Source organism: Ptychodera flava, assembly GCF_041260155.1.
Source record: "Ptychodera flava strain L36383 chromosome 3 unlocalized genomic scaffold, AS_Pfla_20210202 Scaffold_27__1_contigs__length_13241970_pilon, whole genome shotgun sequence".
NCBI classification, from domain to species: Eukaryota; Metazoa; Hemichordata; class Enteropneusta; family Ptychoderidae; genus Ptychodera; species Ptychodera flava.
This window is the reverse complement of record NW_027248281.1, coordinates 5,430,514-5,452,289: the sequence shown is the minus strand read 5'-3', so window position 1 is coordinate 5,452,289 and position 21,776 is coordinate 5,430,514. Positions and strand designations below refer to the sequence as shown.

Sequence of the window (21,776 nt, the reverse complement as noted above, 5' to 3'; positions counted from 1 at the left end):
TGATGTAAAGATATACGCTATAAAGCGGAGAGGAAAAGTAAATACATTCTAGCTTGTAGACGAATGGACGCAGTTGCATAAGTCAACAAACAATATAAACGAAAGAATAATAACACACATATAAAGGTACGCAATTCGTGGAATGTTCTGGGTACACGATGAGAAGGCGTTTTTTCGAAAACCCTGCACTTTGTCTGCTATATATGCTGTGTAATGTATTAGAAGATTACAAATATTCTTAATTATGTTGTGGCCAGTCATATCGATCTAGGTATCATGATTGTGATTATCGTCATCATCATCATCAGGTATTGTCTATGTATAGCTAAGATATGTCACTTTCATTCTTTTATGCAAAACGATGCATGTGTTGGCACTTCAAGTGAAAGGATGCGCTCTTTATCTGTTGTCCGTTTCTGCATTGTCCCCAGTAAACCTCATGCACTTGTTTTATATGAGTTTTTGTTCCATTTTCCGTTTATTGTCGTCTGATTCTTACACATTCATTGAACGCTGTACTGAATTGCCATAAAGTCAAACTTTAAGCAAAACTTCGGGTATTCTGACTCCTGTATTGTGATACCGCTAAAATATATGTACTCGTTTAAAATAGTTACAGTAAAGCATATACTTTTTCTTGCTCGTCCTGTTACAATATCATATGATATCATAGAAAGCCCTCAGCTCCACTGTCTATGAATATATAAATGTCAAATACAATGATCAAAACAAAGTCCCAAGATAATTCTCATTTATATTCATGTTTTGGTTTGTATGCTCACTCTATTTGTGATAACGTATGCTTTTTAAAAATACGACAATCCATATCCCATGCACGCCTATTAAACCAGTTTAAGCTGAATAAATCCAGAATGTGGTCAATGATTTAAGTAAGACGAAGAAATAGTACTTACGCAGGGCTCGAAATTAACCTTTTCCCTGGTAGTCCACTTTGGCTACCATTTTCCTAAGTTGGTAACCCAGTGATAATGGCTGGTAGCCCATGCATTCTTAGTTCAGGTATATCTTTTTTCGTTAACCAGACAAGTAAAAGCTATTTTTCAAGATTCTACCCATGAAGTGAATTTTCTAGACATTTGATGTGAATATTGCACACATTTAATACCTTAGGAAACAGGTATAATGGACGTTATGCAAATTTTAATATTCGTCATGAGAACGACAAGACCCGCTCAGCACTGAGAAATACTATAATAGCAGGGCTAAAATAGACCATGGGCTTTCAGTAGGGACCAGGCAAAATTTCTATGAAATTTTGTGATTGATACATTATGATGAAAAGGCGACAAAAATACATTTTCATTGGCTATCATTTCCTGTGCCTGTCATTCAAGTACGGCAGTTCAGATATAGAAACCTTGTTGCAAAGTTCCACTGCACGGTGGTCTTCGTTATTTGCATAACATAAGTCATAATCTAGCGTTTCTGTGTCTCGCTGGGTTTGACTGCATTTAACTGTCCCAAAGTGACAGGCCGGACATGGTCATGCCAAGTACTGTTTGAATTAAAAAAATGAATTGAAAAAAAATTGTCAAGCGATTACTCATAGGCATAGCATCTGGGATAAATTGAGATATGGAGTGTTTACGACAAGCGTTTACATTACTTTGGAAGGTGGACAAATGACAAACTTTATAACCAGAGGTATTCTTTGACAAACATAATCCAGAGTAGACAGTAAATTGTTAAATTTTATGCTTATGTATATGGTTGTAATGAAGTCAGTTTCAGATATGATATCATTATTTCAGAAAAAATGCAGTGCTTGGTTCTACTTTTATGTTCAGATTTCTTTTCTCTAAAGACAATACGATCGTTCTTTCAAACAGATCATTTTAGTCACAAAGATAGCAATATTGACTGACAATGTTTATTTGCTTTGACAACTAGAACAACTGGATGTTAGAGTCGATATATTGTCAGGTGTAGCTACAAAGGATGGGACAATGGAGAAGCCACATTTACCAGATTCAAGGTCAATAAAAATCATTATATATGTAAATCAAGAACGCTTTCTGGACGAATTCTTCGGAATATGGGAATGTCTTCTGAAATACCTCCTTCTGCAGCCATTTTTGGAAAGTGCTGGCCAAGGAGAATAACACGTAGAAACTTCCAAAATTTGGAGTTAATTCCCACGTCATGTAAAGTTTGTGAATAGCCCATTCCACTAAATAGTAAATGTTTGTGGATGTCCTAACTGCACATAAAATCTTGCCAAGGCGAACAAAATAATGATAAATGGTTCTTCAGTACACAATGCTGTTGTAATATTGCCCAGTCAGCTGTTTTGAGGAATGGAAAATCTGTTCTTTAAAGCGAAGATTACAAGCGTTGAAATGTGCATAGTTCGATGAATTTCTGTAAAGTCGGCATTAGTGAGATGCCTCAGAATTAGGTACATTCAGATTTTTTTTATTATCGCCTTTAAAGACTTTTGTGAGATAAACACATTTAAAGCTTCACGGGGCATAATTGAACATCTACAATTGCACTGCATAGGCGTGCAAGACATTATGCAGCGCTGGTTCACAAAAGGTAACATGTTCGTACGAAATTAATCCTGGACCGCAGGCTTTTCCACGCTTTAATTTGAGTACAGCGGAGAAAATTTCATTTGGAATATTGGTTGACAAAATGTGTTCAGGGGTAATGAACTACAATAGTAATTGTTAACAATTATTTTGAATTCATGAGAAAAGGCGTGGTCTTCCAAATGTTCATATAGTTGCCTGAAGAAATCTGCAAAGAAAGATCTACAACGTCTTAAGGATCGGTGACGTTTTGATTATGAATTTAAGAACTGGATGATTGACGTAACCCGGGATGCAACTTGATTATTAAGCTGAAGAGCCATTTGGACAATCAGCAGGAATGTATGTAAGAAAAATATTTTCAGCAAACTATTCATGGGAGCAAATTTATTCAAATTATCGGTACAGCTAATTTTCAGGCCATTGATACGATCATCGTTCAAGATACAGTAACAATTGGCCGACTAGAGGGAAATACAATACTCGTTAAGATAAAAACTGCAAAGTTAAAACAAATACAGTAAAATACTAACCGACCAGCGGGAAATAAAATACTTGCAAGCAGAGACTAAAATGCGCAGACGTTTCGGGTGCAACCCTTCGCCAGTACTAAAACTCGCTAGAGAAACGTGAAAATACAAGAAAGAAAAAAAGCCAATCAAACAAGAGAACCGTCAAACGCGTTAAAATAAGCATTGTCCTCCTTGCATCCTGATGTCACTTCCCGTGGCTTCAGATTGGCCATATACACATTTGCTAAACCCGTTTCTCTAGTCATGTCTTCTTTCTTTCTACCTGTCATCGTAACCGTCCCTTGCTCATTGGTTTCAATATCCACGTGCATACGTCTATTTTTACATCAGGTGATTCTCACTATCGACAACGTATCCAATTCCAGTCAAAAGAATTTTCTTTGCAGTATTTTAGAGTTACTCTCAATCACATGTGTCAACGTTTTTCATTTTTCACAACTTCTATTTGTCAAACGAAACGCACTCTTTCCTCTCTTGTAGCACCCACCACTTACAGGAATATCATGTAATACATACGTAAGGAAAATGAGTCCCTTTACAAGTTTTTAACATTTCAAAAGTTAAAAAAGATGCAAAACTTGGTTGACAAATTTCCGACAGTTACTCGACAAAACACCATGCCGAATTCATCGCAAATCACACCTGTTGTTACCATTCCACCCGACCTGCCCCTTTCTGATCCTGAACGTTCTGTTCTTTCTAAAGGTTTGAAATTCATTCCTCTCCGTAACTCAACCGACGAATTCACTTCACGTCACGATGTGCATTCTTTCTTTCGCCGTTTACGCTTGAAGGAATTTTTTTCATGAACGTCAACAAGATACTACTAATGATTCAACAGTTAATGGTTCCGATAATGGACCCAACCCATACTCTACCAACATCAAACGCGAGTCTTTTTGGACTCCCCTTCAGGACGTAACCCCACACTCGATCTCTGCATTAACAATTGTCAACACAAAATTAATCGCTTGATCCAAAACACCAGTAAATCAAAAACACACAATATATATAAAGCTGAATGCAAGGCTCTGCGCGATTTATCTCGTAACGATAACATAGTTATTAAGCCTGTTGATAAGGAAGGGGCTGTGGTAGTATGGCATAAAGATTTGTACTTTGCTGAGGCACAAAGGCAGCTTTCTAACACATCCTTCTATAAACATCTCGACACCGACATCACCAATAAACACAGTAATATCGTCAAACGTACTATCAGTGACCTAGTTTCTTCTGCCCGACAATGCAAAATCATTGATCATCTCACATCCACGCACGTCTCGCTTTTACTTAATTATTACCCCAAATCCATAAAACCGTAATCCTGGCCGCCCTTATTGTCTCTGCTTGTTCCTGCCCTGTCGAACTCATCTCAACATTTCTCGACAATATTTTCGCCGGCATCGTTAATAAACTCCCCACTTTTGTCAAAGACACATCTCATGCCATCAAGATCTTCAACAGCTTTCAGTTTACGGGTACCCATAGATATATATTTACACTTAATGTTAAGGCCCTCTATATTTCCATCCGTCACAAGGATGGTCTCCAGGCACTCGCATATTTTCTTGACCAACGCGACGTTATGGATCCACCCACAAACGTTTTAATTCGGTTAGCTGAATTAGTGTTAACTTTAAATTGCTTCTCCTTTAATAGTGAATTCTACACACAAGTTCGCGGTGTTGCCATGGTACACGCATGGGACCTTCTTACGCTTGTTTATTTGTTGGTTACATCGAAAACAGATAATACAAACATATACCGGTCACATTCCCGAGCTCTTTAAACGGTATATTGATGACTGCTTTGGTGCAGCATCTTGTTCATGCACAGAATTGGATAATTTTATTGATTTCATTTCACACTTTAACCCCACAGTGGAATTTACTGCCACTGTTTCAGACACATCGGTTGCATTTCTTGACATATCAGTTTATATCAATGGGGACTCGCTGTCTACTTCCATAGATTATAAATCCACAGACTCTCATGCATACGTTCTATTCAGCTCATCTCTCCCCGTCGGTGCAAGGAATCCATTCCATTTTCACAGTTTCTATACGCGCTCGGCGCATTTGCTCCAACTAAAAGGATGTTGAGCAGCAGCTAGACACTACTAGCACTTGCTTCTCTGCTCGGGGTTATCACCGCTCTGCAGTGGACAAAGCCAAGAGCGCATTGAACCACTAACACAGGAGGATGCGTTAACGTCAACCACCCGTTCTCAATGCGATCGCATTCCTCTTGTGTTAACATCACCATCCTTTTAACCATAGAATCCGCGAAATCATCCTTGAGGAGTTTTCCATCTCAACCAACTCCCCCATTACACAGCATATTTTTTCCGCACCTCCCATTATGGCATGTCGACGTGACATGAATATCAAAGACCGGCTGATGCGTTCCAGTTTACCTAATCGCGTCGACAGCGTGCGAAAATCACGCTAACCCGATGGCCCGAGACCAGCAGTTTTCATGCCGGACCAGTAACTCTTGAAAGATGTCCTGCTGTTCCTAAAGACGCTGGCCAGTAACTTTCTCTATTTATACAAAAGTTTACCAGAATGTTTTGCTAAGCTGAATACCTGACAAAACTATTCAAAGATACGAAATTTATTCTTTCAAGAGATTTGCAATAATCGCAAATAAAAAGTGAACAGACTAATCGGTACTGCATCAAAGCGAACCTTAGACCTTACCCCACGTTTTCTCGCGAGAGTATAGTGGTGGTATTCATGTGTTAGGTTAGGGATCTCGTCGTGGTCATAAAAGAGTAATTGTTTAGCGTACCGACCGTATTGCATGTGCCGAGGTAAACTGGATTTCCAGGACACTTCAACATTGGACTTTTATATGATATCGGATATTTACAGCTACTGGACAACACAATATCGAAATTAGAATTGTTTGGTCATATCGTAGACCCTCGAAAAAAACTATGGTCATGTGGGGTGGTGAAATCTCCGATATTGGATATTTACCCATCGTTTTAGACAAGTCTAGTATCGTATAATTTAAATTAGACTCGGATTCCCAGATATACATCGATTATTTGCTCGTAATTTGACAAGTATAGTATCGTCTAGTATCGAAGTCAGAGCCGAAATGATGAAGTCGGGCATGGCAAGATCTGTGAGTTTGCAAATCTCCGACATAAAGATCGGACATTTATCTCGAAATCGCCGATAAACATCCGTGATTTACATAGACCAGACGTGCCCGAGACACGAGGCGAGTCATTCTAGTAACGATATTAGGGTCCCAATCGCCGATAAATATTGAGTAAATATCTGTGATTTCACAGATCCGGCGTGTCGAGACGTAAGGTAAGTCACTCCAGAATTGCCAGGTATCGTTTTATACCATAAATAGTCTCCAAATCGCCGATATATATATCAGCCTGAGGTAAAATATCAGCAATTTCTCAAACACGGTGTGCCACGACAGAAGGCAAGTCATTCTTGTATCATCTAGTATCGATATTAGACCCAATATATAGATTATAATGTATGACGGAAATATGTTGGACGTCAAACTTCGATACTAGAATGTTACGATTGTTAAACATTGTGCAAAGTACCGTCAGTATTGTATTTTGACTTTGATGGTCATTTGCCTTGGTCACCTGTAAAGATTACGTTACATTTTAAATTCGTGAATCATCTTTTAACGGAGGTTTCGACACTTCGGTATTATTTCTCTTCATCAGTTGCCCTAATTTTTGTATTCCAATTCTTGAATTTGGTGGGTCCCTCACAGAGGAGAAGCCAGAGTTGTTTTTGGAAGAGTCAAGTGTTGCATTAACTCCATTTATGTGTGATCTGGTTTTTGTGCTGCCAAAACCTACCCATCCCTGTTCGGAGTTCCGGATGCTTAGCATTTCAGTGTTTGGACGACATATTTCAAGCCCAAACCGCTGCACATTTCAGCTTAAGTTGGTATTTTGTGAGTGGATGCATCCTTGGCTATTGATGGGATTTTGTTCAAATGAAGTCTGCATTGCAAAAATTATGCAAATGGGCTTACAAAATGTGAAAATGGTCAAGAATTAATATCTCAAGAACCGCTGTTTTGATTGCTTTGAAAATTTGTGTGCAAGTACCTTAAGTAAACCTATACACTTTGATGGATATTGTGAAGATATCCCTAATTTTGTATTTTTAATGAATTTTTTGATGATATTATTCATTTTCAGTTAATTAAAAAATCCTCAAGGTTGTAAATATATTTCCTGTCATTTTGGCGTTTTGTAATACCAAGGGATGGAACATTTGATATTCAGGAGGGGGTAGGGTCTAGAAGATTGATGAGGTAGCATGACTTTTTTACCAGATCCCTTGTACATTTTTTTACCCACTCCCACCTTTTCTTCTTATCAAACCTCTGTCTGTTTTTGTTGTTGACATTTGCTTATGTATTTAGGATCTGCTTGTCCCATTGCTGTAGAAATTGATATGCATGTTCCTAAAGATGACCTCCAGTACCTAAGTTGGAGACCTTATTTGTCATTCTTGGTTTCCTGGTTTAAATATTTCTCGAGGGACCAATTCAAACCGAATGTTAGCACACTGTCCTGGACGGTATTTTTAACACTGGGATCAGTTGCCCCTACTTTTGGTTTTGATAGTCATCTCATTTGAAGGAATTAAAAAAGAATGAAAGAATTAAAAGGCACAAAAACAGTTTGATGTTAGGATTTTGAAGAGGCGTCTTTTTTATTTTTACAATCGCATATTCTTGGCCCCAATACTGAGCGCGGGGTAAAAAATCTCCACTATATTTGGATTTGACCTGATGATCGGACCAGTTAATTTCCTTCAGGGCCAGTTACTCTTTAACGTTGCTGGCCCGCTTGGCCAGGTGAGATTTTGCGTGAGTTTTGCACATCATCATGTGGCCGTCGAGTGTGTAACACCTGCCCGCATACTTTTACTACCAATTTCATTCAGGGCCCGCGTGGTAGAGTCAATGTTTCCGGCGTGTTCACATGCACGTCGGCTAATATCATTTACTGCATCAAATGCAAACGCTGCAGCATGTTATATATTGGCGAAACAAAGCGTCGCCTAGGCGATCGCTTTGCTGAACACCTTCGCACTGTGACCGACAACAAGCTTGCATACCCCACAGTACAATAAATTACCTACAATTCTCTTTGATTTGTATCCATGAAGGTTACTTTTCTAAAAACTTTTTCAGTTCTGCATGTAAGCACTAATGTTCAGCATCAGAATAATTGTTAAATAATATCCAGTAAAAGTACGTTTAGAAATTTCAGCAAAAGTTTCAAAATAACCATTAAACAACCATGGAAGTCATGTTCTGTAGGTACTACAAATGCCATACTTTTTAGGCAGCAAGTTATGACGAATCAAAAAAATGTCCGATTTTACACTAAAGATGTGCCTTGAGTAGTTGGCATCCATTGGCTCCTTGCATTTGCAGCGTAACCTATCCGATTTGGATCAAAGAACTCTAGACTTTTCGAACGTATACAAATTCAGTTCGGGGACTGGAGAGCTGAATCGAAGCCAAGGTGATGTGTGTGAAGACAAGTAGTTTTTGGAAGTTTCCATGAAAATGCCACGTTGTAGTGTAAATGAAGGCACTGAAAAGAAGTTTCTGCTTTGATTAAGCTTATTGAATGGGTAATCATATTACAAGAAGACAATCCAGTAAAAATAAAAGTTTCATTTGCGAAATTTTCTATGTGTTTTTGAACCGTTTATCCTTCACAATTTTGGGTAGCCGCAGCCCGCAATACAAAGAATTCAGTTTCGTTGGCCTTCTTGAAATTGCCAATACTATACGTGTGATGTCAAATGATATTTTTAAAAACCGAATCGAATTTTAGTCCGAATTAGAATTCCCTTGCCAACGATATAATTCCATATTGTATCCTGCATATTGTATGAAAATATGACCTGTCTGTTACTCAAATGATGAGTGACAGCATACCAAATTTTGACTCACAAAAGTAATTTGGTGAATTCACCAAATAACAATGGATTTGTCGCTTTGAGTCAATCTTGACGGTGCGGCTAGCTGGCAGGGTACGCTTACCCATTCCGGACACCTGGTACCACCACTATTTTGTGGTTCAAGATGACACCATTGCCTTTGTCATTTTCAATATGTTCCTTGGACCTGGTTAATTTCTTAGTTACCTTGAATGATATACGATTATTGGACCTGATTTGATATCTATTGTATGACGGAAGGCTAATTACATGATTTTTATTAACTTAAGGAAGATAAACGAGATGTTTCACAAAAAACACGATTGGAACTAATTTGGGATAATTGGATGAGAATAATTATCAGGAAAATATAACGAAATCGAAATTTTTACAGCTGAAATTTTACAAAATGATAGAAAAGTGTAAAATTTGAAATATTGTTCTCATCGAACAAAACAACGAAACACAACGATTATTGTATACCCCTTTCATCGGATTCATTTCCATGAAAAAAATTCATTTTTGTGTAAATGTACTGAGAAACGAGACAAAATGCTTAAAATTTCTCTAATTGACAACTTTTGAGTCAGGGCACGTTTGAAATGCCCCTGACTTCTTCGTGAATTCAAAGCTTCATAAACATTAAATTGAGTCAGGGCACATTTTAAAAGACCCTGACTCACTTTTCTGTAAATCAATCGAAAGCTTCATTTTGGTCGGGGAAAAGTGACAAACTGAGATAATTACTAGTGTTTCAGTAATGAAGAAACTACAAAGTCTCATATTTTCGTTCAAATATGAATAATGTTCGTATGTTTTGAACAATATTGCATTAGATACTGTCATGCACTGATTCTTACTCATAAAATTTCAACAGCATCGTAAATTTTGATAAAAATTTTAAAACCGATAAGCAAATATGGTGTAATATAAGACAAATTTCTAAAATTCTTAAGAAAAGTGCCAATCCAATTATTCCAATTTAGTTCCAATCGTGTTAAAATAAAATGTGTGTAGATGTTATCAAAAGTTACAGTAATTGTCATTATCATACATTCTACTGACAGAGAGATCAATATCAAATATTGGCGTATGTATTCTCCTAAAACTGAATGCAGCTTGAGGCACATATCATGGTAAAGAGATTTCCTTGACGACAAGACGTAGCAACCAAATCATCTGAAAGCATGAAATTCTTTTTGCGTGTATTAGCATATAATCTGAAGTAAACAGGAGTATCGGCATTGCAACATGAATTATCTACTGAGATCCCATACTGCCACGTGTTGGGTGATGGTTTTGTGACGATCTTTGTTAACTTTCGAAGAAATCGAAGTGACCAGAATTGAATTTTTGCAAGACCAAGGCCATGGTTGTCTGAGGTATACTATGATAATGAGCATGCATGTACTGTCGCCTGGAACCATCATGACTGCTTGTACTGTACATTTAAAAAAGGCGTGGTTATAGCGTCAATAAGCTTGTCTTACTTGGAAGATCTGAAACCATAGAATTTTCCATCTCAATCGGTCCCCAAACATCGTCACAGTTCCTCAAATGCAGTGACAATGTTATCATAAGAAGTTAGGAACTGAAAATATATTATTGCGTTGCAGGAAGCGTTATATCTTTCTAGAAGAAGACCCGATTTCGCTCTTTGTCTTGAAAATGATGTGTACACAGTACATAACTGCTGGTACACGTAACCTTATCAGAGGGATTCCAGTGTCATGGTAGATCTAACAGGCTGTCCTCAAACACCCTATTCTATCATTCCAGTGGGTTAACACAGTTCTGGTCTTTGCTCTCCCATCGAGTGGGAAGACTTTTAAAGTGTACAATATATATCAATTTAGTTGTTAACTATTATATTATTTTGAAGACTTGCTGATTTGAAACAGGCGAAGTCTCCCATAGCAGAAATCCTCTTGTAAGTCTTGTCTCAGTTTCGCGCGCGTCATAGGTCGACAACAATGTCGCACTTTTTCCGTACACTAGACACTACACGTTTATGGATTTGTCATTAGGATGGAAGATACCGCAGAAGTTGCCATGACGATGACAGAAGCAATCACATGACCAGCGCTGCCTTGATACTTGTCTGCATTGCAAAGTATTGAATCGCAACACGATGTCACTGTGCCTACGGAGAGAAAGGGAAAAAAGAGAATTACTAGTAAATGCTTGCGACATCTTTGTACATTCAGAACTTCACTAATATAGTGAAAGAATTTAAGGAATTACGACATACATAATAATTATCGGGTCTGAAAAACTACCAAGACGATAATGTGAACGTCTGAATTAGCTCAGCAACAAAACGGCTTTTCTTGTTTGTCAGCTATGATACGTCAGTAATGTTGACCATTATGATATACAAATAGACATACCTGTACCATCGAAGGTTTCATCATACGCTGTACACACAGGATTACATTCCCTGATGACCTCAGTGACATGTTCATCCACATAACTCACCTTTGTCTACAGGTATAGGAAATTTTAAGAAGATTAACATGAACACTCACTATTGTACTCTGTAGTTTGCCCGCCATGAGCGTGCCTTTCTATTAATGCAAAAATAATGAAAGTACGTATACGTAAATACAAACATGAACATACATACATACATACATACATACATAAATACATACATACATACATACATACATACATACATACATACGGAGTCTCCCACATATACACATGCACAAATTTCACACACATACATAAATTTCGAAAAGTCTGTCAACTTACAGAACATTTACTACAGATTGATTGCACAGATTCAACAAAAGTGGCGCTGTTTGGCTCAAGACAGCTGTTATCGTGTGGATATGTACACACATAGCATCGATTGGCTTGATCAGAATTGTGTAAACCTGAAACACAGAGACGACAGGAAAGGCCGCGTATTCAGCTTTGCGAAGGAGAAAAAGGCACAGTAGAAAATCTATTGCATCTGTTTGAAAACGTATTAAGTGAAAGTTTAAAACATGGCCCTTCACAAAGAGGAGGGGCCGTGTTTGAAACATCAAGTTAGTTCAACTTCTATTTCGGCGAGTCCATTTGGAAAGCGAGAAAAAACTTGATTGCATTTCTGTGAAAAAATAGAATTCTCAAAGATAAAGGTATTGGGCGTTTAAAGGTCAGTATGATTAAGTCTTTAAAATTCATCATGATGTGACAATGCAAGTAATCTTGCTTTCCTGTTAATGAAATTCCAAAGCGTTGTCAAGATGGATTGGTGCAGTCTCTGTCGTTGTCCAGAATGTATTTTGAAATCACACATTGGCTATTTGAAGTACGTGATACTGCAGTCTTTCTTTTTGATCTTTCTCAAATACCACACATTGAAATAAATTTACTGTGTCGCAGATACCTACTCAACACCGAAGCATCCTGATTATTGCAGAGATTTTCATTACAACAGCTTGTCTCCGTCCCTGATGATGAAAAATAAGCTTACATCGTGAAAATCTAACGGTGACTCCCGCACTTAACTAAACACCAAAGTATGAAACAAAATCAATGTTAAGATAGGCAAATGTACATTATGAAACAAAATTCATGTCAAAATTCTGTAATGTAGTATTCAAATATCTACAATTGCATGGATGTGATTCGGATCTGAAAGTCTGTATTTTGTAAAATGTCTAGCGATTTGGTACAAACCATGTGATAGCATACCAACGGAACGTCTACCGGTACTCTAAAATGAGAGAATTAGGTTATAAATGTTTGCTTGTAGCCTTAAGCAAATATTTACTGTGAATTGGGTCGTTCCAAAAACAGTATAGTTAAATGTTTGTCGAACAGGTACTGGTGTCATGCAGCAAGAGGTGTATTGTGTCATGCAATTTGATTTATAGCAGACGTTTCTGATAAAATAGGCCTCCATATGGCACATATTGATATAGGACCTGCCCTGAAGTCATACTGAATTGGCTGTTTAATCTTATGTGTTTGTTTAAAAATCAAAGTTATTTTTATATCATCATATGAAGAAGAAAAACATTCATTTATTTTTGTGACATTTACAATATTCAACAACAAATATACGCTTTTCTGGGAATCTAACTTTGGAGCTATTGACGACAGTAAATCAAGCGGATTGAGAACACGTTTCGTAGTGTTGCTGCCTTTTCCGTGCATTTTGCAAGGGAAGTCTTGTTGTTAAGAACAACTTTTTAGGAAACTCAAGCAATTTTGAAATTAATCTTCATCTGTTTGCTCTTCTTCCCCATGTAAAGTAATTCTCTAATCGTCAAGTTCCCGACACTTACCTGATCCCAATACAAAACCTTTCCCTGTCTCTCTGCATGGGTTTCCACAGCCACGAGTGACGGCCGTCAGGTGATTTGCAACGTATTCAGCAACAGTCTGTCATAAATGTTTGAGGTCTAAAAATTAGTAGGGTTAAGTATTCTATTGATTAAAAGTACATCTTAAATAAAGTCCAGAAGATGACAACCTTAGAGAAAGAAGGCATTAAGGTAGATCGCGCCTCGGGTACAGATATTCAGACTCTAACTTTTACAATTCTTTTCTGATCTACCACTTGTAGGGGCTCATTTTGAAGCTCATGGAGAGAGAAAAACTTTTGCCAACTTAGTTTTTCGAACCTCGAAAATTTGATTTGTCCTCCACAGAGTTGACACAGGGATGGCTGCCATTTTGAATTTCAAATATCGGTAAATCTTGGGTAATTTGTTTATGTAGTACAGATATTTTCACGATGACCACTGATTTTTATTCTCGATTTTGAATGAGAACAGTTGAATGATTCCTTAAGGAAAGATTGAGCAAACGTTTAAGTCTTTCACTTTTAGGCCCATACTACCTTAATATATGTTGCCAATATCTTGCAAATGCAGCCGGGTGTTTTTATTTCATGGAATCAGTGAAATTGAGATATGGTGTACTCAAAGATCTTCAACCTTACAAAATCACATAATAATGCACAGGCGAAGTAGGCGTTATTTGTGTTGATTTTTCCTGTTTGATCAATTAAATCATTAACATGAATGTTCACTCCCCAGGGTTTTGTTTGAAGCAAACACGTTATATTTACAAATACCTACAAAATTTGGAGATATTACGAAATCTGTCAAGAATAACTGTATGGCTGCGAGTCTCGTATTTTGCCTGAACCAATTATGATTACCATTGACTTTATTGAGATGCCTGAAACACGTTATCTATAGCACCATCGCTGAGAAGACTGTGCTTATAAAAACGTTTACGCTACCATAATCGCACCGCTTTAGAGAACTCTGACAAACCTAGGGAGTGATATAATGTTTCTTCATCTGAACAACTACTGGGAATTAATTGTGATAAATCGAAATTATTCGATCAAAGTTATGAGTTTGTCCGAAATGGTCCCATCAAAACAAACAATATTTGACTGTCAGACTTCTTGTCTATCCATGCCCAAGTAACTGGTGCGACCTGGCCGTTCATATTAAGATGAACGTATACAGTTGGGTTAAGTGTCTTGCGATTATGGGTATGCATGAAACTTGCGTTACAAAAATCAGTACTTTATACTTGTAGTAATCTGATGTTCATATAGGTATAGCCATTGGACACTGTGACCTATTATAATCTACGATACTATTCGAACATACTGTTGTCGGTTTTGTAGAAGCGATATTTTGAAAATAATGATAAAATACACGACTTCCCAAGGTATATTAAAATATCAGATTTTGATGATATAACGTTTACACATAATTCGTGGTTGGTAAGGGTTTCACCGTGTGTAATCGGAACGCGTTATGTGGCATGAGAGGTCGGACAAGCTGAAATATTCCCAACGACGGTAATAAAAATTGTGTTTTCTGCACGGCAGTGGAATCGAATCTTAAACTAAGGCTGTAGATATTATTCTATCTTAATGTCATTTTTATATTGGGCGTAAGTGTATGTTAACTTTGTATCTATCATGTACAATATATTATTTCTTGTGATACAATGGGATACCTTGTGAAAGGCACTAATACTGCACGGCCGGCCAGAAAAAAACTATAGACAGTAGAAGCGATATATCTCGCTTCTAATGTCTATGATAAAAGAGAAGACAATGAATATTCAGAATATAAATCGAAACAAAGCAACAACGACAAACATTTACGATACAACCATTCGTCATTTTATAAAAGGAAATGAATATACTCAGAAATACAATTTCCATTATCACACCGAGCACAATCGCGTCAATGTATGTACGGTATACACGTCACTTTTGTCATTCGTGACTTTTGTCATTATTGTCATTCGTTATGTTACAATGAACATTCGCCGTGTTCGGGTGAGTTCAACGAATTTGTGCCATCTACAAACTTGAAATAAGTATCTCCAAAGCACGCACAACAAGTGTGAATGCCGGTGACAGTTTTCCGGAATCTCCTTTAAATTTTACAAAATTCGCTTGGCCTACAATTTGCAGGTGCTCATTTTAAAGCCTCTGGACACTTTCACCGTCTTTGTTTTGGTTTGTTTTTTGAACATTGGAAAATGTGTTTTTCCTTGTAGCGATAACACAGGGATGGCGGCCATTTTGAATTTCAAATAACGGTAAATATTCGGTAATTGTGTTTGTGGTATCAAATTTGCACGGTGACCCCCGATTTGTATTCTTGATTTTGAAATAGAATGGTTGAAAGCTTAATTGAAGAAAGTTTGAGCAAAAATTTAAGTCTTTCATTTTCGAGGCGCGAAGTACCTTTATCGTGCATTAACGTGTATGGTGCATACAAGGATACATGCACAGAAATGTTTTCTTCCTATTTGCATATATGTTATCATAGTCTATCTTGTAACAGCAACATGGATGAGTTTCGATAGAGAACATTTTATGTAAATACTGTATGCAACCGCCTACGCTGATATATTTTTAAACAAAATACGTGCATATGTCTGGGCCCCAGTAAGCCTTGATATAGCGACCGAGACAACCATCTAAAAAAACTAATGTTCGAGAAATCGTACCTTGCATTTCCCAGCACATGATATAACATCAATGTCCTCCCTTAGGTTCGCACAGTTCTCGTTCGACGATGACTTCGAGTCACAGCTATAGCAGTCTAGGCTAAATCCTCGTGCTGAAAGGCAAAGGACAGTGCGTTCAGCAGAAAGCAGCAGAAACTGATATGAAAATAGAAACAGTACGGCTACTCACACAGCTGTCGTGTGACAGCAGCAACCGCCATATTTGTGACAGCAATGATTGTGGTCGTCCCACACACACACAGCATTTGATGTTCCCCAAGCGAGTGCCGTGGTGTAATCAGCGGTTCTGCACAACATTATGTATGGTTATTCTTTATTATAAACCTGTAACACCATTCGCTTTTGCTCAGTCTACCTAAAACCACGCACCTATGAGGTCCTTTTCTGTTATCATTTCAAATTAGCATCGATAGCAAAATGTCGTGTCCTGTTGTTCCAGGAAGATAGCACAAAGTGACGCATTTTTAATAAATATCTCATTGCTATTTATATTTTAACAAATACTACTTATCCTCACGATACATTGAAAATGTTAAGCACAGTAAAGGCGATCGTTAACACAGCTTACGCAGTGTTCAGTGTATAAGATGTTGCCACCTGACGTATCTACCTGACGTATGCTACACCTAAAACATTACCTCACATCAGCTTCGTGGCTTCTCTGATTTGTCGTTGAGTACACACACTATCAATGACAAGCCACAAACCAGTACAATGTACTTACCACAGATGACTGCCAAGAGCAAGATTGACATAGAAGTCTTCCGCAGCAGGTCCATCGTCACAATCGCTGTCGTCTGGCGAAGGAAATAAATACCAGTAATATAACATTTCAGACACTAAAAAGTAAACGTATGTCAGGGAAATTGTGTACAGGAAATAAAAATGGATCGTTATGTCCTATTAGACTTACTAATTCATGAGGAGACTGATTTCCTTTGGCAATTACATTCAAGATCCATGCCCCCTGGTAGGCAAACGGCTGGTGGCCAACTGATTATACGTAATGGCTAAGTGATGTGTTGACAGATGGGGCAGAACATATGGACGAATCACGTGGTGACGTAGGGTGACGTCACATTTATTGATGGTAGTAACGGCAACAGAATTTATGGATTACCCACAATTTTATATTATATTTTTATTCTGGATTTTATAATAGAACCGCTACCCACTTCGACAAGAGAAGGATGATAACAAAACGGACGAGCCCATCAATTCAAAGGAGGGAGATACACACATATGTCATTACATGTGTACTTGTAATATATGTACATGCATTCATTTAATTAAAATACATACATTTCAGTACATATTACACATAGCTAAACACACAGACATGACATATATACAGACACTCAGACTGATTGATATTCATACATGCATATTATTTACATTCATATAGATAATAGATAAATACATACTGCACTTGGGGAGAGAGAGAGAGAGAGAGAGAGAGAGAGAGAGAGAGAGAGAGAGAGAGAGAGAGAGAGAGAGAGAGAGAGAGAGAGGAGCTTCTTGTAGATCTTTTTCCTGAATATTGAAAAAAATGTGTATTTAATATCCTTCTAATTCTCATGCTGCCCCGGCTATGATAGATATACGTTCCATTTATCATCCGACTGTTTCACAGAAGAGCTAATACTGGCGATTCAATTAATTATACCTCTATACATTATTATAATAATGATTAAAATGGCAAAATCTATTCAAAGTGAGAGTCGTTATTAATGAATTACTTAATTTCTTGACCTCGCTTCACTGACATTTTACAATTATCGGAAGTAATTTTCATCATAGTAATTCTGACGAGATCCTCTTCTACATTGAACTGTCAATAGCTTCATTCCTTCTTTATTTACAATTGAACGATTACAGGTTAATGTCTGCTATTTCATTTATGGTAGAATGCGCCTAGGAGACAGACATTCAAACTCTCACTTTTCCTCAGTAGATTTCTATTTTTCGGGGATCATTTGGAAGCTATTTGAGAACGTTTTCGCGGTATAAGTTGTGTGAAAAATGAAAATTTATTTTCCAACATAGAGTTAATACAGGATCGGCGGACACTTTGAATATAAGGAAGGTAAATTGTGTAATTTGTTTCTCTTGTTCCAAAATAATGAAAGATGACCCTGGTTCTAATCCTGAATTGGTATGAAAAAGGTTGAAACTTTACTATAAAAAATCAGTAAAAGTTGGAGTATTTCAGTTGCGAGGTGCATGTACTAAATCAAATTCAAGACCGATCATTACACTTCAGTGTGAATAACTGCAAACATTACCAAAATCGGCACAAATAAATTTGTTGTTTTTCCAAAATGCAGAGGAGATTGGTCACGTGTCATTTATATTATATGGAAGATAATAATACATAATAACAAGGGTAGGCTGATGATTTCTAGTATGACCTAGAGATGGTGTTCATGAAGGTAATATTCATTTAGCGCGCCTAGGCAACCACTCCACGACAAATTGTTTTGCACACAAGGTTCCTCGTCGGGGAAAAATCGCTGTGTCACGTGACTAAATGTCAGCACATGACGATTATCGTATAAAATCTGAGGTGTAATACAGGCCGATACTTTCACAGATCCATGAATAAGACACCGATATGGCGACGACAAAAATAATAAACATTACCACGATCATCATCATCCTTGCAAACACATTTGAATAACAAGAACACGTACCTATCCTTCAACGTCCAAAATTTACAATGGAGATTAAAAGGAACAAAACCCTTTTCCATTGATATATGCTATATATCAATAATAACTTTATAATTAGTTCTTGGATGTTTAACGTGTACATCATGCGCATGTCTTGTACTGTCATACCGAGGTGCATTATATGATATGGCGCCAGTTAGCCTTACAGCTTAAAGGCAGGGTGGTATCCATAGATGGGTAGATATTTTTCCTGTCGTCATCATGATGTGAAACAGAGCAGAAAATGAAGACAAGCTGGAATCAACAACGGTTTCGCCGCTACTTACAAGTGGTTGCAATCATTGTGATTATATCACAATTCATTGAAGGTAAAATGGTCATCTACACCTTACATATCTGTTTTTCTTTACAATTCTTGGCCATGTTTATCTTTCAATGTACACACTAGGGTTATCGCTGTACATTTTGTACTTTGTTAGTCCCCAGTTTAATGATGCCATTTAATTCGTAGCAGCGACAAATTGGGGCTCACCAACGCGTGTGTGTTAGTGTGCCCGATGCATGTCCGATGTCTAGCTTATCTGATGAAAAACCTGCGTGTATCATGTTTTGATCTTTCAGCCACATCATCGGCAATTTCATCAACAATGAAAATCCTATTCGATTCACTTTCAGCTGTGATAGCACTTCAATGGCACATATTTATCCCCTTATGGCTATGCTGCTTTACCATTTTGTTGCATTTACAAAACCGTTATATGAAAATGAATGCATGCGTACGTTTCAAAAGTTCACAATACTTAATACTATCAGTTAGCTACAAACTTATCACCTTCTTTGTGACATTTGATATGAAATTATGAAAATTAACAAAGCGTAGCAAACAAATATTCTGTAAATATACTGCATTTTTTTCTGAGGACAATTCTCGGAAAGCAATCACTATAGCCTGTGTGAAGTTCGCATATTCATTTAACAGTGTGTTATTCTACCTTACTTCTACCAAGGTAAAGAGTTAACGGCTTTCTCGTAAACCTGTTTTATTCACTATGAATATAATTCACGGAATTGAACAAAAACGCTGTTACTCTTTTCACTCTAAAAGAAAGCCAAATCAATTTTATAGAGATAAAAAAGCAATTAAATATAGAACAGGGAAAAATTTTGACTGAAAATGTGCTTTCAGATGGAAAATCAAATGGGTGTGGTCTTGAATAGAGATGGCCATACTTCATTCGTCACAAGGACAGGTTCAAAGCTTCAGGTTTTATCAGTTGCAGGTAAACAGATATGGCGGAACGACCTGCACTGCGGAACACATTTCCCCCTTTCTGATGGTAGCTCATCACAATGTAACCCAAATAGTGCGTATCCCTGCTGTTCACCATATGGTATGTGCGGCAGCAGCGGTGAACATTGTGACTGTCCTACTTGCATAGACTATAGAGGTGAGTAGGCCCAGAACCATGTGAGATTTAAAAGGGAAATTCAATACATTATTGATTGTTAGATTTATACGTCCGAAGTCACGGATGTTACAAAATAATTGGTAGTTTTAGCGATGATGAATAATTCTGACACTTGCTTGGTGACACTCGGGGGAGTGGTGCTTCTATATATTTTGAATTAAATACGGAAATGTTTTCGAATGTTACGTGTACATTTATAAATTTCCAAAAATTGCAAAACGTAAAAGGTTACCCATGCAAATGTTTTAAGGAAAATATGGAAAAAAATTATATCAGAAACATTTGTGACATGTACCTTTTCCTCGTAAAACCTCAATATATTACATTTGATATCTGCAAGCAAGCAAGTTTTGCTTTGAAATTATGCATTTACAAATCACTCAACAAATCCCTGAACTACGTACTTTCATTCATCAAAATACCGTGGCATGTGCAAGACATACTACATGTAACTTTGTATAGAAGCTGCTTGCCAAGCGTTGACAGCAGATTATGGACGCTATGTACATACATGTTTTGTTGTCAAATGGTTATTAGTATATTATTATGTAGACCAATGAAACTTTCTCCTCCAACCATGCAGCTGTCTTGCCTACTGAGATAATACCTCCTTCACATAAAATACCTGGCTCTGTGATGATAATATATGTTACCTCCAGCATAGACTGGTCAACTTATACTGCTAGTGTCATGATGGGACCGTGGTTTGAATATAGGCCTAGATAAATGAAACGTTTTTAGATAAGTTGAAAAAATGAAATAGTAGGCTTCGAGATAGTAGTTTTTTTATGAAAGAAGAGACGGGTATTTTTGGCACTGGAACAATTTCTCCGAAAACTGTAAAATCTAAAAATAGTAAGTTTTGGATGGCCACTTGCTCGATGATAATGCAAAACACTCACCTGGGACAACCCAGTTTCCATGGAAGTTTTCATTGTAAATGTAGTAAGGTCCGTATAATGCATATTGCTGTATGAAAAAATGCAAAACGTAATTGGCTACCCATGTAAATGTTTCAAGGAGGATATGGAAAAGTATTTAAATCTGAAACATTTGTCTGTGACATATATACTTTGCTCGTAAAAGCTCTGAATATATTACATTTGAAGGTAGTTATCTGAGTGTCATAATGCGCTAAATTGGTACTGGGCAACTTTGTTTGTTTGCAGGTAGATTAATTGCTAATGAGAGTGTTAAGGGAACGTACAAATTATTCTACTACAGAACTACTTGGACTCGAGCGAAAGAAGTCTGTGAGAGTGATAATGCTCATTTGCCAAGGTTTCGTGACCAGGAATCCCTAAGGAGCATTTCGTCATTAGCATTCTACTTTTATCATCCAGGTACAAATCAGTAATTTTACTGAAATTTCTTATCCATCAAATTATCTGTACATTATTGCCATGTAATTGAGATGTTTGGCCACACGACGTATAAACAATTGGCAATCCAAGTTTTACTTTGTACTTTCCTAACATTCCACTTTTGTGGGATTATTTCCCGCCGTGAATGCGTAGAATGAATGTGTTCAAACAGATTCAGTATCCGTGATATCAGTGACAATTAT

The 21,776-nt window shown here is 37.3% G+C and overlaps 1 protein-coding gene and 1 long non-coding RNA gene across 3 annotated transcripts in view; one reads left to right on the top strand and one right to left on the bottom strand.

Moving 5' to 3' along the window:
* The window catches only part of LOC139126325 (uncharacterized), a 426,578-nt gene that overhangs the window by 345,784 nt on the left and 59,018 nt on the right, over positions 1-21,776 (top strand). The window lies entirely within an intron of this gene.
* Positions 9,291-17,083, bottom strand: LOC139126389 (uncharacterized). The gene is made up of 8 exons (XM_070692455.1): positions 16,982-17,083; positions 16,793-16,865; positions 16,048-16,160; positions 13,338-13,434; positions 12,438-12,497; positions 11,809-11,933; positions 11,442-11,535; positions 9,291-11,194 (listed from the first exon to the last, which is right to left on the bottom strand). Exons 2-8 carry the CDS (start codon positions 16,845-16,847, stop codon positions 11,061-11,063), a joined length of 678 nt encoding a protein of 225 aa, XP_070548556.1. The 5' UTR covers positions 16,848-16,865; positions 16,982-17,083; the 3' UTR covers positions 9,291-11,060.

Coding starts and splice junctions, on each gene's coding strand:
- LOC139126389 (XM_070692455.1), bottom strand. CDS start 16,847: ATGGACCTGCTGCGGAAGACTTCTATGTCAATCTTGCTCTTGGCAGTC. Junction 11,934..12,437: donor TCAGGATGCTTCGGTGTTGA/GTAGGTATCTGC, acceptor TCTGTGTTTCAG/GTTTACACAATTCTGATCAA. Junction 11,536..11,808: donor CAATCTGTAGTAAATGTTCT/GTAAGTTGACAG, acceptor CTATACCTGTAG/ACAAAGGTGAGTTATGTGGA.